The sequence below is a fragment of the Odocoileus virginianus genome, chromosome 6 (genome assembly GCF_023699985.2).
Source record: "Odocoileus virginianus isolate 20LAN1187 ecotype Illinois chromosome 6, Ovbor_1.2, whole genome shotgun sequence".
Lineage (NCBI taxonomy): Eukaryota > Metazoa > Chordata > Mammalia > Artiodactyla > Cervidae > Odocoileus > Odocoileus virginianus.
The window spans coordinates 25,173,030-25,189,999 of NC_069679.1; the positions used below are offsets into that span (position 1 = coordinate 25,173,030).

Consider the following 16,970-nt stretch of genomic DNA (forward strand, 5'->3'; position numbering starts at 1 on the left):
TTCTAAAACCTCATGCAGGCTACAGTTCAGGGGGCTGCAAAGAGTCGGACATGGTTGAGTGACTATGCACAACTGCCTCAAAGTTATCATCACTATGAATACAAATAATTGTTGGGGTAACTGGTGAAAACATCAGTTTAGTATTATTTTCTGAGTAACACTGCAAAAAAACCTCAACCACTGTTTTTAATGTAGCAGGTAAGCACTAATATTGATACAGTTTTACTCTGTTTCAGGCTCTGTGTTGAACAGACCATGTCATTTAATCCTCATGACTACCCCATGAGGTATACTATTGGATTCCCCTGAAAACAGAGCTTGAGATAAGGGCTTTGTGTGGTTGGTTTTGGGGAGGTAATCCTGGAGGGCATGAATGAGGATAGAGAAAGCCCCACAGAGCAGGAAGAGGAGTCAATAAAAGGCTGCATTAATCAGACACTTGGTGGACAATAGGGGCTCAAGCTGCTTGACCTCCTGAGAAGTAGAAAGATGCCTCCCACTGTTGCCCAGCAGAAAGCCAGGAAGCAGGGGCATTTATCCACTGATGCCCATGCCCCACTGGTCAAGCGCTAACCCCCAGAGCTAGGGAGCTCTCCCAGGGCAGAAAGGAGAAAAGCAAGGCCTTGATGGCTCTCAGGGAGATAAATGGATGCAGCCAACAATGGCCCACAGTAGACATGGCTAAAATTAGAGGTGAAATATGTGAGTCAGGGCAACAGCAGCTTCTGACACAGTTATTATCTCCCCATTTTACAGAGGGGAAACCAAGATACATGGAGATTACCTCACCTGCTCAAGATAACAATGTGGGTCAATGGTAGAGTCAGGATTCAAACACTGACCATCAGACTTCAAGGCCATGGTCCCAACCATAAGGGGTAATGACAGCTGCACTATACTCTTCCCAGTGTAGCTCCACCTACAGGTTTAGGTAGTCCACCCACCAAATCTATTTGGAAACCAGGTTGGGGACATTTATTCAAACACTGCACTTTCTTTTTGGTAATTCATTTTTCAAGTTGCAATAACATAAGAAAATGCTACTAGAATGCTGTATCTACATTTTGGGAAGAAAATAAATACCTTTCACTTGAGATCATGCAAGAAGAGAGAGGTTCAGATAGTATACCACTTGTAAGGGGGGAAAAAAATCACTCATACAACGTTTTTTGAGTTTAGAAACTGTTTTTTTATTTTTTTTTTTATTAAAACATAATTCTTCAAAGAGTATAGAAATACACCTGGCCATGATCTGTTAGATGTCAACCAACCGCTTCAAACATACACAAGAAATATCTACCAAATTCTGGCTCACCAGAACTTATTAAGTTGTACATATACATTATTAGAATATCAACGTGGCTACATTTGACAGATTCTTCTAAAGTGGACACAATTTTCTGACAGATTATGTTCCTTCGTGATGAAAGCTGTGACAGCTGTGAATGTCTGAAAGGTAAACTTGAAGGGCCACAAGGTGAAGCATACAGAGGGCACGCAGGGCCCTGAGAGAGGGGGTGGCAGGCAGGCCCCTGTTTCTGCTGTGAGCACACAATGTACAGACGAGACAAACACGAAAAGGAAGGCACTCCCTCCTGGGGAGAAGGGTCTTTGGGTTCATAGTCGGGAATCACAAGACAGCACACCCAGGAAAGGACAGGAAAAAGAAATTCCCTGCACACAGTCTGACTTTCCTCCAAGGGACAAGGGCCAGTGTGGTTCAAGGAGATCTGTGAGGACCACTGCCTTTGGGATGTGCTGCTTGCCACTGAGTATGCACCCTCCCTTCAAGCTTGCTCAAGGCACAGGATTGGCTCCCTTAGGTACAATAAACAAGAACAAAACACCCATCAGAAAAGAGCAGAGCTGGTGCTTGATTTGCCCTCATTAAGAGTGAAGTGTCATCTGTACTTTGAATTCAGCCTGGTGAAACCCACCTCAAAGTGGTCTCGAATCACTTGTGAGAGCCTCCAGGTGACTAATCAGTTGAGGACATTGTCCTCCCTCTCCTATCCTGTCTGGCTCCTGCTATAACTTCATTGGGAAACAGGAAGCCAAGAGCTTACCTGGGCTAGGTGTTGCCTTGGCATTTTACAATGATGAATTCCTTCTCTGTTTTGTTCCTCCTTTATGCCCAAAATGAAGGGAGTCATACAAAGAGACTGAAAATGAAACTGGCAACACCTGGAGTCTGGAGTCTTCCTTGGAAGAGAACCAAACTTTTCCCACTCTTTTGGGCAGAATCACCTCTCCTAATCAAGTATTTTTAGCTTGACATTTCCAGAGGCCCCCATGTATACTAACTTTGCCTTTTTAAATCATTTTTAATTCCAGAAGTTGGCACAAGATCATCATTTTCAATATCCTTTACCCCTGCTGATTGCTGCATAGAATCTTTCTCATGAGATCATCTGGGAAGATTAAAGACTACAGGCTGTGGGTATTTCTCAGTCTTTCTTCTCCACTTCTTTCACATTTTAAAATCAATCTAGGCATTTTCTTTATGGTCACATGGCTCCATAATTATCTTGGGCTTCTCTTAGAGTACCTGCTCCCTTTGGCACTCCATAGACACTCTCCTCTATGTGTACTCTCTGCAGGGCCCCAGAACTGAGATATCCTCAGAAAATGCACACGAAGTTCCCTCCCAAGACCCGTTCCCCACTACCCAGCTTTTGTCTCCAGTGTGAGGAACATGGACTTTACTAAGGACTTGGATCACTGAGATAAACATATATATATATATAGATATACACATCCTCAATAAAGAGGACATTCAATTTTATATATAGATTTCCCTCTCATTCATAAGCACTTGGCCCACAGAGGAGGAGTCAACCCATGCTGAGTTGCAATGAGATCATACAAATCACCGGCCCAGTGAAAGAAGAGCAGGAATGTGGAAAGGCCTGTGGCTTCCAAGGATTCACAAGCCTTGCTAGGAATCCACCTTTGGGAAGATGCTCACTTTATTGTTTCTGCTCATCTTGCGCTCCACCCTGCCTACCTTGGGTATCTTTGTCTGGATCAGCTCTTCTGGGGTGTTACCCAAGGGAGGAAGCAGCCTCTTCTTGCTGTTTCGGGTCTCTGAGAGCCACTGGGGAGGCAACTCAAAAGGCCCAAAGCCAAACTGCAGGGAATACTTGTCGGGAAATGTCTCAGATTCCACAGACACTGCTGGTGCTACCTGGGAGATAGAGTCCACGGTGCCTGGGGGTGGTGCGGGAGTTGCAAACTGTGGTCCCAGCTCTGCCTCCAGGCAGGTGGGAAGTAGCTCCTTGGCCTGGAGAGCCCCTGAACCTGGGTACTTGGCTTCGCTCTCTTCCTCGTCTTCTGTGGGCTTGAAGATCTGCTGCTGCCCGATGTGGAACATCTCCAGGAGTTGGCTGCCCGAGCGCATGCTGGGCTCCAGGCTAGCATCAGCCATCCCACTCCCTGTGCCCACCACGTTTCGGCGGCTGTAGCGGTGGTGCAGTTGGACCAAGGTCCCCACCAAGCACTTGCGGACAGATTTGTTCACAGTAAGAAAAAGCACAGGGTTCGCCAGCAGAGAGACTTTGGGCAGCCAGATGGCCGTGAGCAGCAAGAAGACGGACGTGTCGGGGACGTTGAGCACTGTCTGGTAGACGACCAGCGTGGCATAGGGCACGCTGCAGAAGATAAAGACCATCACCATGGACAGCAGCGTGGCATGCAGCTCAGCCTCCCGCTGGGAAGCGTAGGGGATAGAGATCGTGTTCTGTGGGGTCCGCAGTGCTGCTATGATAACCTTCTTCTTCTGGCTGGCGCTCAGGGCCCGGCGTATCAGGATTAAGAAGAAGAACGCGACAGCCACAGGCACAATGACTGTGGTGATGTTGTAGACCAGAACATACACCAGGTGGCCCAGAGAGTGGCTCCAGACTTCCGTGCAGGTTGACATGGCGTAGATGTCGGCCACGTTGGTCACTGCAAACCCAGGGACACTGGCCACCACTGCATGGGCCCAGATGTATATCACTAGTTCTCGGGACTTGGCATCAGATATTTTTCTCTCCAGCGGATAGAGGACTGAGTAGTACCTGCCAAAGGCACAAGCAAAATTCACTTCACAGAAGAAGATACACTTTAACTTAGGGGAATTCACATTACTAAAAGTAGGAGAGAAGAAAGAAAGAGTCGAGTTCTTTCATTCTGCCTCATACAGAGGAGATCACTAGGAGAATTTGGAAGCTAGACCTTAAGTTTTGAGGACTTTGCCATATAATTCATTGTGAGCTTTATAATTATTGCCACCAGCACTAAATCCCAAAGAGTGCCCTCGATATAAAGGATATCTCCATCGGCTGTGAAAACACTCTTTTTCAATTTAAGGGTAAAGGGTAATTTGTAAAAAAATTTTACATGGGCTAGAGGAGCTTAAGGGCAATTTTCAAAACCATGAAGAGAGAGAAATTTGCACACAAATCCAAAGCAAACTCATGCTGCAGTATATATACATGGGAATCATTAACATTTACAGCTGCTGGGGCAGAAGAACCCAGTGTGAGGGATAGACTCTGACAAAGTCTTTCAAAATCAATTCCACTGAAAAAATCGTGTGGGCTCAGGAGCCATTTTCCATGATAATCGCTCAGGACCCCTAAGAGCAATCAGTAGGTCTGAAATACCCGCACAGTTATATCTTTGTTAAAATCAGAGATTTTTTTTCCCTTCAAGCTTGACTTGATTATTCTATAACCACCTAATCAGAATTCCCAAAGCACCTTGTTTCAATATCACCTATGATTTGGGGAAACTGAGTAATTTGTTAAACCCCTGGAACCACATCTGTCTTGAATGGGCAGTCAGGAACCCTCAGAGATACAGCAAGTTTCTTCACCGTTAGCTCACCCCATGGCTGCGCAGTCAGCTAACGCTGGAGTTGACCTTCCAACCCTACTAACATGTTCCCTCACGGGGCCACCTGAGCATGTGTGATTTCCTGTCACAAGGATTTCTAAGTACCACCCATGTGCTACATATTGTGCCAGGCACTGGGCTGCAAAGATGAAAGGATACACAAGAATGTTTCTAAACTACATGGGGGAAAAATGGCATGTAAGCAAACAATTATAACGAGGAGAAGATGACTCTGCTGGAGGCATGCACAGAGGACATAGGGGAAAGGGAGCACCTGGGAAAATGTCAAGAGAAAGTGGTGCTGTGGTGGAGTCTGTCAGGGGACAGGCTGGGGGAGAGACGATGCAAACACACGTGACCATGGATGACCAGAGATGGATGGAGCACGGTAAAATGTATTCTAGATCGCTTTCTGGGAGGGGAAAAAAGAGAAAGAAATGTATAAGTTATGTACACTCTCAATTTTTTCTCTCTGAATATAGATAAACTTTTCTAATCATCATTTAACAAACCCAATGTGATGGACCCACACCCACACATGAATACATGTCCACTATCTCTGATTCCCATTTGCTAAAAGACATGTAACGAACCCCAGTTTCCCATAATTTCTGATTCCATTATATGTTGGGAAATAGACGCAACACGAGTGCACAGGTTCACTATACATCATTTTGTTGGAGTGTACGTGTCTAGAGAATGACGCAGAAGTGCACGTGGCCTCCCAGTTAACTTGCTGACTTGGTGCCATGAAACAAATATCTGAGAAAGAAGTGAAAGGACTATTCTCCTTTTGTCTTCAAGTACACCACACGCTTTTGAGTAATCACTAAATAATGAAATAGGGATCTACCAACCTTGTTTTTCTACTAAAAGAACTTGCTTACCTTTTTTAAAAAAATAGGAATTTGATATTAACAGCTGTGCTAAGCCATTTCAGTCATGTCTAATTCTTTGCAACGCTATGGACTATAGCCTGCCAGGATCCTCTGTCCATGGGATTCTCCAGGCAAGAATACTAGAGTTGGTAGCCATTTCAGGAGATCTTCCTGCCCCAGGGATCAAACCCAAGTCTCTTATGTCCCCTGCATTGGCAGGCAGGTTCTTTATTACTAACACCACCTGGGAAGCCCATTAATAGATGCACAATACTATATATAAAATAAACAACACAAATAAAGACCTACTATACAGCACAGGGAACTATATTCAATATCTTGTAATAACCTATAATGGAAAAGAATCTGGCAAGATTTTATATATGTATATATATGTATGTATGTGTATATATATATATATAAGTGTATGTATGTATATATATATATATATATATATATATATATAACTGAATCACTTTGTTGTTCACCTGAAACATTGTAAATCAACTATACTTCAATAAAAAAATAAAGTAAAAGATACACTGGAAAAAACTTTAAAATGATGGCAAAAATACAGTAGATTTTCTGCTGGAAAGATAATACGGATTTCTTATTATTTATGTATTTTCTTGCCTAAAACCAGAGGCTCAAAAATAACCCACAGGGATTATTGCACTGTTCTAGGTGGAATAGCAATCTGTCCTGAGTGACGTGTTTCCACTCTTGTTGCATCCTATTCTTAAAAAAATTCAGGATTCATAGCAGCATTATTCATTCACAACATCCAAAATGTAGTGACAACCCAAATGTCCCTTAACTAGTAAACAGATAAATAAACTGTGGTATATGCATCCAATGGAAAATTATTCAGCAATAAAAAGGAATGAAGTAAGTTGTTAGAAGAGTAGGTCAGGGGGCTTCGCTCATTGCTCAGTAGTAAAAATCTGCCTGCCAATGCAGAAGGCATGGGTTCAATCCCTGATCCGGAAAGACCCCACATGCCGTGGAGCAACTAAGCTTGTGTGCACAACTATTGAGCCTATGCTCTAGAGACCAGGCACTGCAACAAGAGAAGCCACAGCCGTGAGAAGCCCACACACTGCATCTGGAGAGTAGCCCCTGCGCTCTGCAGCCGGAGAAGAGCCTGCACAGCAGTGAAGACCCAACACAGCCAAGAGTAAACAAAATTATTTTCAAAAGATAAAAGAGTAGATTGTAACAGTTCTCATCATAAGTAAAATGATATGCTTCTATATGAGATGATGGATGTTATCTCATTTTTTTAGAATTTTTTTTATGTGGACCATTTTTAAAGTCTTTATTGAATTTGTTACAGTATCACCTCTGTTTTATGTTTTGACTTTTTGGCCATGAGGCATGTGGGATCTTAGCTCCCTGATTAGGGATCAGAACCCACACTCCCTGCATTGGAAGGTGAAGTCTTAGCCACTTGACTGCCAGAGAAGTCTCTGGCTAAATTTCTAGTGAGTCCTTTCACAATACGTGTAAGAAAATCCATTATGCCTTAAATTTATACAATGCTGTAGTAAAGGACCTGTTGAGTGATGACCCCCATGTAAAAGAAGGCAGACACAACTCCAAACTGGTCCATGTCACTTGGTTTTGTCACCTGCCTCGTCTGCTCCTGTGGATGGTCAGTTTCTAAGGAGAAACTGTCAAAGAGCTGCAGTGGCTGTAAAAGGATGGCAGGCAATTCATCTGAGAAAGAATGTGCCAAACAGAAGAGAAGACTAGAGAAAAAAAAAAAAAAATATATATATATATATATATATTGGTGCAGCCTATCTAAACACAGGCCACAAATAGTTCATTTAGTTCTTTTTACCCCTGAGGAAACTGAGGCTCAGAGAGGTTTGCCCAAAGCCACCAGCAAGGAAACAGCACAGGTGGGACTTAAAGTCAGACTTCTGGCTCCAAGATCCCTCTTTTAAGTACAAAGTCCATGGTTTCTCCTAGTATGCAGAAGGCTTTGTATGACTTTGTGTCCTGTCATGCAGCTGACACTGGGCAGCTAATGAAATCTGGGTTCCAAGTCAGATAGGGTGAAGTGACTCCACAGATGGATTTTGTAGTCTATGCCCTCAATAGGTCATTAAGGTTTAAGCATGTTTTAAATAGACAAAGAGTTAAAATTCTAACACCTAAAACGGTTAAATTTATCACAGGACATAAAGTCAGAAGAATCAGCACATCTCACATCAGCAACTTCTCCTTTTTGTAAATCTTGAAATCAAAAATTCTTGTGGACACAAAATATTTTTCAATTCTTGTGTGCTTATTTAATTTTGTTCTCTAAAATGTATTATTATCTCAGCTGTATCCCTTAAGTGCTAGCACAACAACAACAAAAAAGGCAGGAAGTTGTTGATTACTGAGATCTTTACACTTCACTGTGATAAATTTGATCAAATTATGTATAATAGCAATAGCTAGGATGTAAGATGTAAGATTTATTTCAAATGGACATCCATTAAAAAGTTATGGGAAGAGAAAGCAATCACCATCACAGTATAAAACCTTGGAAATAAATCCTACAAAGGAATTTCTGGTGCTATCTGGCCAGGTCCAACTGGACTGTCTAATCACTTGTTAAATAACTACTGAATTGTCTGTTCTCTTGTGCTTCCAGAAATGTTTTCATCCATCATCAAAAGGCCCTAATTGCAGAGTTAGCAATCTGATGAGCAATCTACTGCAATTGCAAAGCAAATATGGCCAATTCCAACCAGACTGAAATTATATCATGCCCCAGCTCTGCCCCGGCATCCTCATGATGTAGCCTCCTCAACACCACATCTTTTCTCAACAGCCCAATTTTCCAGGGCTGCTGGCTTTTGTGAGGCATCTGTTTCAGCAGTTGATTCTCTTTCTCTTGACCACAAGCAATATTTGGAACATCAGCTATTCACTATTTGCTTCACAGTGGTAATTTTTCAGTACACTTAAAAAACGTTATGCCCCTGGCTACTTAATCTTACCTGTCCAAAGCAATGGCAGGGAAGCTAAGGATAGTCACAGAGCAGAAGACTTTGTGCAAAAACTTGACGACCTTGCAGAAGAGCATGGTGTAGATCCACCAGCAACAGTGAGGACTGGTGCTGAGGATGATGTCGAAGGGCACGCAGACCAGGCTGGCACAAATCCCCGAGCAGGCCAGGTTTTTAATGAACCTGTTGGTGACAGATTTGAACACGGTTGTGCGGCAAGTCGACCATAACACCATGAAGTTTCCTGGCCAGATAGGCAAAAATAAAAACAAAAGAATTTTTAGATAAAAAGAAAGAAGACAGAAAGGAAAGAAGGAAAATACAGGTTAAAAAAAAAGATTGAAAAACCACACTTGAGAGTTCATTTCAAAGAACTTAAAGGTGATATTATATTATCAACTTATGTGAAATTATTAAATCACTTTCATACATATAAAAAGTCTAGAAGAATTTTTATTGGTGAGTTTTTTAATTTAATTTCGGGCATAATAAATATTATCATGATGATCCTGTCACACCTGAGTATAAACAATTGGCTAGGGATTACTAAATTTCAGCCAGTCTAAAGCTTGCAAATGACCTCCAGTTACCAAACTCTGCCACAGAAACAGGACAAAAGATACACATGTGGCTTACAATTTTCTATTAGCCATATTAGCCATATTTTTTAAAACTAAAAAGAAGCAGGTGAGATGTTAATAGTGTATTTTATTGACCCCAATCTATGCTAAACAATATCATTTCAACATATCATTACTACTTTAAAAAGTACTAATGAAATATTTCCATTCTTATTTTTTTACCACAAATTTGGCATGCATTTTTAAAACTGAAATATAATTAATACATAGCATTATATTCATTTTAGGTGTGCGTGGTGCACATTTTATTTTACACTTACAACATATTTTCATTTCACATTAGTCACATTTCAAGTGCTCCAGAGCCACATACAGCTGGTGGCCACTGAAGAGGCCTGCACTCATCTAGATCTTTAGCATCTATAACACACTTGCCTGTCTCTCTCTCCTGTGGCTTCCGCAGGCCCACAGTCTCCTGGTGTTTCTCCCACCCTCCCACCTCTCCCAGGTCCTGGAGGCTCCCAGTCTTCTTTACCAGGCCCTTTCCCATCTTCTCTCTGCAGCCTCTTCCTAGGTTGAACTATCCATTGAGATGTCTTGCTTTTGAAACACTAATGACCCTCACATTCACACCCCAGACTAGGCCTCTCCTCCCAACTCCAGACTCCTGTTTGCCACTAAATGTTGGATTCTCCCTTCCCTCTCAGTCTGTTCTGCCTATCCATTGTCCTCCAGAGCCTACACAATCCAGGACCAACCTGCCTAATCTCACACCATGCTGCCCCTGGCTTGCTGGGCATAGTCACGCTGCTCTTTTTTTCTGTTCTTGAAACACATCGAGGCTGATTCAGTCTCAGTGCCTGTGTATAAGCTTTTATACTGCCTAGCAAGGTTCTTGTATGTCTGATTGATTCCTTTTAATCCAGGTCTTAGTATAATTGCTGCCTCCTCAGAGAGGCCTTCTCTAACCATATTTTTATTTTAAACATTTACTGTTCCTCCCCTCACTATACTCTGTTATAATACTGTGGCCTTCTTAGCTTTCATAATTATTCATTTGTTTATTCATTTTCCCTTCATTTCATGAAGACAAAAAAAAATGTCAATCTTGTTCACCATTATAACTCCACTGCCTAGTTCAGTATCTAGCACAGAATAGGCGTTCAACAAATATTTAGATGAATGAATTTGTAAAAGGACAAATAACAACAAAAAGTCCCTGCAATAAATAAAATTACCCTTTTGTATTTGGAATATCACAAGAGGCAGTAGTTCTCAAACCTTACTATGCATAAGGATTACTATATCAGACATCCTGACTCACAGGTATAGAATTGGAAACTTGCATTTGTAACAAGCTGGCCCCAGACTGGAGTTTCAGAACTAACTGCCATGTCTAGACAGAGACTATAGCCCTTATCCCCAGGGTCTCACAGGGCCCAAGTGCTCAGGTATACCAGGCAGCCTATTCTACTAGGGAGGCTTTGACCTGGTTAGAGACCCAGGTCCACGTGGCCAATCAGTCATGACCCAAGAATACTGCTGCCTCTTGAGTACAGGCACAGAGAATGCCCTCTAATGAACTGAGCTGGCAGCTCAGCCTCACACAGAAGGAGAGCCATGGTGCCAGGGGAGGGGACAGCAGAATTCAGGGCTGCAGCCAAAGTCACCCCAGGAGCTGCCTCAGTGCCTCAGATGTTGACATGACTTTCTGTCAAGAGTCTCTTTTCAAACACAATATTCTACAGCTACTTCTTATTTGCCAGGAAAAAAAAAAAGGGCATTGTGTTTAGGTAAGTAGGCCAGCTGCTTCCAGGAAATTTTCTAACAAACTTTGCTTACATAAGTATGCTGCCTCAGTGAGATGAAATTTGCCGTGGGAATGTATACACACGTGTTCAATAGAAAAGCTGTTTATACTAATACCACTACCTCAGGCCCCTCAAGCTCTCCTGTCACCAAGGTTATAAGCTGAGCAATAATGATGTATTTGAAGCTCCATCTATATTGGGATTTTTTTTCCTGGCCTTTTTCCACTGAAACGCAGAATAGGATCTTGCTGAAGCATCTTTCCTCACTTAAGTTTTACAGACAGGATTTAAAATCTGGTAACCATCTAATAACAAAACTGCCCACTTAAAGAAATCTACCATGAAGAGATTGTCATAATATCATCAGTTGTTAATACTGAGGCTGTCTCCAGTCCACCAGGGGACTTTCTATAAGACATAAATGAACACCCTTAGCATTCTCTTTTTCTCTAACACTATTAATCTTTGTCACCTCGTAGGTTACGCTGGAAAGCCTTTTCATAGGAAAAGGTCAGTTTTCATTCCAATCCCAAAGAAAGGCAATGCCAAAAAATATTCAAACTACTGCACAATTGTGCTCATCTCACATGCTAGCAAAGTAATGCTCAAAATTCTCCAAGTGAGGTTTCAACGTACGTGAACCAAGAACTTCCAGATGTTCAAGATGGATTTAGAAAAGGCAGAGGAACCAGAGATCAAATTGCCAACACCCATTGGATCATAGAAAAAGCCAGAGAGTTCCAGAAAAACATCTACTTCTGCTTTATTAACTACACCAAAGCCTTTGACTATGTGGATCACAACAAACTATGGAAAATTCTTAAAGAGATGGGACTAGCAGACCACCTTACCTGCCTCCTGAGAAATCTGTATGCAGGTCAAGAAGCAACTGTTAGAACGGGAGATGGAACTATGGACTGGTTCCAAATTGGGAAAGGAATACATCAAGGCTGTATATTGTCACCCTGCTTATTTAACTTATATGCAGAATACATCATGCGAAATGCTGGGCTGGCTGAAGCACAGGGTGAAATCAAGATTGCTGGCAGAAATACCAATAACCTCAGATACACAGATGACACCATCCTTATGGCAGAAAGCGTAGAACTAAACAGCCTCTTGATGAAAGTGAAAGAGGAGACTAAAAAAATTGGCTTAAAACTCAACATTCAGAAAACTAACATCATGGCATCTGGTCCCATCACTTCATGGCCAGTAGATGGAGAAACAATGGAAACAGTGAGAGACTTCATTTTCTTGGGCTCCAAAATCACTGCAGATGGTGACTGCAGCCATGAAATTATAAGACACTTGTTCCTTGGAAGAAAAGCTATGACCAACCTAGACAACATATTAAAAAGCAGAAACATTACTTTGCTAACAAACCTCTGTCTAGTCAAAGCTATGGTTTTTCCAGTAGTCATGTATGGATGTGAGAGCTGGGCCATAAGGAAAGCTGAAAGCCAAAGAATTGATGCTTTTGAACTGTGTTGTTGAAGAAGACTCTTGAGAGTCCCTTGGGCTGCAAGGAGATCCAACCAGTCCTTCCTAAAGAAGATTAGTCCTGGGTGTTCATTGGAAGGACTGATGTTAAAGCTGAAACTCCAATACTTTGGCCACCTGATGCAAAGAATTGACTCTTTGAAAAAGCCCCTGATGCTAGGAAAGATTGAAGGCAGGAGGAGAAGGGGACAACAGGTGATGAGATGGTTGGATGGCATCACTGACTCAATGGACATGAGTTTGAGCAAGCTCTGGGAATTGGTGATGGACAGGGAAGCCTAGCATACTGCAGTCTATGGGGTCTCAAAGAGTCGGACATGACTGAGTGACTGAACTGAACTGAACTGAGGCTACGCTGAATAAAATATTCTATGTAACAAACAAGAAAATTCATTACAAAGGAGAGGAGAGGGTGTGTGCCAGGGTCTCGCATGTACACAGTAAATTGTTTTGCAACTTAACTGAAACTAATCTCAGATATCATTTCCTTCATATTCTAACTCTCTCATCTTTCTCTCTCCCAATTATGAAGGGCATACTTTTTATTGTTTTTTTAAATCACACATCTTATTAGTATGTCTACACTTATGAATGAGAAAACTTGTTTTCATCGAGTTACTATTGAAAAACCTGAAATGGCTGTAGTCACATTTTATCTTCACTTATTTACAAAACTCTAGGTGGCATCTGAAACCTAACCCCTTTTCCTATTAAGAACTACAGCTAAGCCTCTTTGTTCTGTTCCTTCTCTAAACTACTTCTCTCTCTCCTCACTTAAAAACTGATGCATTTGGCTCTAAGAACCTGAATTAGAAGAAAGTATCAGGTGAGGGGCACCCATACTCAAGTTTGATCGGTCACATGTTTTATAAAAAAGTGTGTGTGTGTACACGTGAGTACACACACACACGTACATGCACACAAATACATACACAACAACAAAGCATGAAAATTACATATTTGATCATTTAATCTCATGAGCACTTTAGATTCTTAGCTTTACAAGGTACACCAAGGGATAATTCAGTATATATTTTAAACAGAGTATTCAACCTTGAGATACTTTTTATTTTAGACGTCTTGTGTTTTAAATCACCCAATCCCTTTTAGAGATGATTCAAGTTTCTGTATCCATTCTTTCTCCCTACACATTCACGTTATATTTCCTAATGCCGGAGTCCTTGACAACATTCAGTGCCAGGGTTGTGGGCACAGTACCAGTTAGTACACACTCATAACACACACAACCGAAAGGGAAATGAGAGGTAGAACATGATGGCATTGGTTCAAATCTACTCTCCCTGGGACTGCTATTACTCTATCATTCCTCCTCAGCTAAATTACAAATCAAGACTCCCCTTTACAAAGTATAACTTGATATAAGACAATGCGTAAAATGACAAAAAAAGAACGTAAAAATTATCGATGCAGTGATAACTATCTATAAACTTTAAAGTATTTGTCTTTCCAAACTCCTATTTAGATATACAGATGTTTTTATTATGCCAATTGGACCAACTATTCACATAGTTTTTTAGATCTTTTTCCGTATCAACCATCTTTCTGTGACAATAAATAAAAATAGATCAATATCATCATTTTAACAACTCCATAAGAGCAACAATGCTTCCGTGGTTATACACTAGTGTATTTTGTCTATTGCATATTGATGAGCTTTCTAAAGCTGTTTTCAATACATCTCTAGTATACAATGTTGAGTTCAACATCCTTATATATTTAAATTTGGAGGAATTCGACTGATTATTTACTGAAGATAAATTTCTAGAAACAATTTCCGGGTCAAAGAATTTGCATGTTATATATATATATATATATATATATATATATATATATATATATAGCAAAATGACCCTCCATAAAAGGCATATGAGAGCATTGTTTTTCCCACACATTCATAAAAATTCTGTGGTCTTACTGGAATATTTGGAATTTTGCATGCTTCCTCAATCCTAGGATTCATGTTTTCCTTACTTGTAGAAAATTTTCATCCATGGCCTCTGAATTTTTGCCCTATCCTTTTTCTCCCTATTATCTTCTTCTGAAATTCCTAACAGACTTACATTAAACTTCATTCTAGTCTCTTAACCTCTCTTTCATGTTCTCCACTTTCCATTAATTTATTATCTTCTGCAAACTGAAAGCTATTTCTCAGGTTTTCCTTCCATTTTATCAATTCTCAATTCATCTAGAAGTAGTAAAACTATCTTTCTTTCTGGTAGCTTATTGGGCATTAAACCTTTTGAAATTTATATTTGGGTCTACTGCAAACTACCTACTCTTTATTTCTAGTGTCTAGTCATCTTACTATGGCTTTGTTCCTTTTTTACTCTAAAATCATGCTTTTAAACTGCTTATACTTTTCTTTTAGATTATTCTATTGTTTTTCGTTCTCAACATGTTCATTTTGCCATTTGTGTGCTATATTGGCTCTCTTTTTATGGTTTCCCTCACATGGTTTTTAATGTCCAGTTATGAGCTCATACTATATGGGGGTTGCTTTTCTGGAGCAGGCTATAGACCAGGTCATGGACCATTCTGAGAAAAGTTTAGTGCGTGGGGAAATTTTTACCCTAGGGAGATGCAGGATACTTTAATGACTAAGAGCACAAACCCTGAAGACTTCCTCTCATATTCACATCCCAGTTCTACCATTTACTAACTATGTGATCATGGGTGAATTAACTTCCCTGTGCCTCAATTTCACTGTCTGTAAAGTGGACATGATAACAATGCCTATGTCTCAGAGCCATTACAAGGATTAAATGAGCCCATACAAGTAACATACGTACAGCACTTAGAACAGCTTCTTATGCCTAATAACGTGCTGTGTAAGGAGATATGTCACTGTTACTTTTAGCTGCACAGCAGTTCCCAAGAAAGGTCTGACATAGAGAGAAAGAGAGGCTGGGCCAGAGGAAAAGAAACCTGGAGCAGTATATAGAGACAATAGAAGAGGACAGCACCCTGGAGGGACTAATAAGCAGTCAGAAATGGGAGACAAGATAGGACTGACTGGCCTGCAGATTTCAAATGGAACACTAGGGTCCACCAAGGAAAAAAAAATCCTTGGATGGTGCTGGCAAAATCGCAGCAGACTTCTCGTGGGTTCACAATACTTCCTGGGACTATGTGTTTGGGTATTTGTGACAACTTTAGAGTTCTGTTCTCAGGTGTGTGGGACACACACAACCTGTCTCTCCTTTTTGCTGTCTTGTGGATTCAGTGACTTCACTAAGGCCCTGTCTCCCTGGCAGGGAGGGCAGGGGCCACTGCGAGACCTGCTCCCTCCTAGGCTGTCCAGCCTCCATTTGAATCACAATGACAGGTCTCAGATCAAAGACATCTCTTCTCCAGATGCAGTCCTGCTCCTAGAATCCATCAAGTCTACTATAAGACATTTCAAACAGCCTACAGAAATCTTGCAGGAGCACACAGACATGATATATCTTAATAAAGCCCCACAGTGAATTAAAAATCAGAAATGGTCAAGGAAACTGAAAACGGAATCAATGATCTTGACATGGTTTCATAAAGAAAAATGAAAAATCTCAATGTAATGATGACTTTCTCATCATGCTTTCAATTCAACTATGTAAACAGTGGGAAACCATCAAGAGAGTATTTGTATCATTATGGGGAAGTTTTTTAAATGCTATCTGGCCAATAATAATGGTACAAGCAATAAAACAATGATTATAACTATACTTCATTATTTATTTAAAAACTTTTAAAAACAATAATTACCTACCATCTTCCCAATTAAGTAGACACTACTCTTGTGCATTTAGACACACAGGTTAAGCAATTAAGAATTTTAATCAGAATTTAAATTTTGAAAAAATTTTATTCAGAATTATTTGAAAAAAAAAAAAACTACATTTGGCTGTTGAATAAGGCAGAGGTTGATCTTCATGTAACTTATAGTCAGCCCTCCATACCCAGAGTTTCTCCACATCTGTGGATTCAACCAACTGCAGATTATGTAGCACTCTAGTAATTACCACTGAAAAATACCCACATTTAAGTGGACCCATGCAGTTCAAACCCATGTTGTTCAAGGGTCAACTGTATTCAGTTTCTTACCACTTTATTAGAAAGTAAAGATGTCTCTAAATATCTAAGGGCATTGCTACATTTTATTTAGGCATGATTCAGATGCAGTTTCATTATGAAACTAATTTTTGCAATGAGTTAGTTTTAAAAGAATGTGGGGCACGGTGGGGGGTGGGATGCAACCTTTAAGACCCCTGGCTGCTCCCAGAAATACTATTCAAAGTTGCAGCATCA

General features: G+C 40.8%; 1 protein-coding gene across 2 annotated transcripts in view; it reads right to left on the reverse strand.

Annotated features, from left to right (window-relative positions):
* Positions 1-1,171: 1,171 nt before the first annotated feature.
* The window catches only part of GPR176 (G protein-coupled receptor 176), a 126,641-nt gene continuing 110,842 nt past the window's right edge, over positions 1,172-16,970 (reverse strand). For both annotated transcript variants that reach the window (XM_070468996.1, XM_020872374.2), the window contains 2 exons: positions 8,759-9,011; positions 1,172-4,061 (listed from right to left, as the gene is read on the reverse strand). In XM_070468996.1, coding sequence (XP_070325097.1) covers positions 2,939-4,061; positions 8,759-9,003 — 1,368 coding nt within the window. In that variant the 5' untranslated portion in view covers positions 9,004-9,011 and the 3' untranslated portion in view covers positions 1,172-2,938. The remainder of the gene's footprint in view (positions 4,062-8,758; positions 9,012-16,970) is intronic.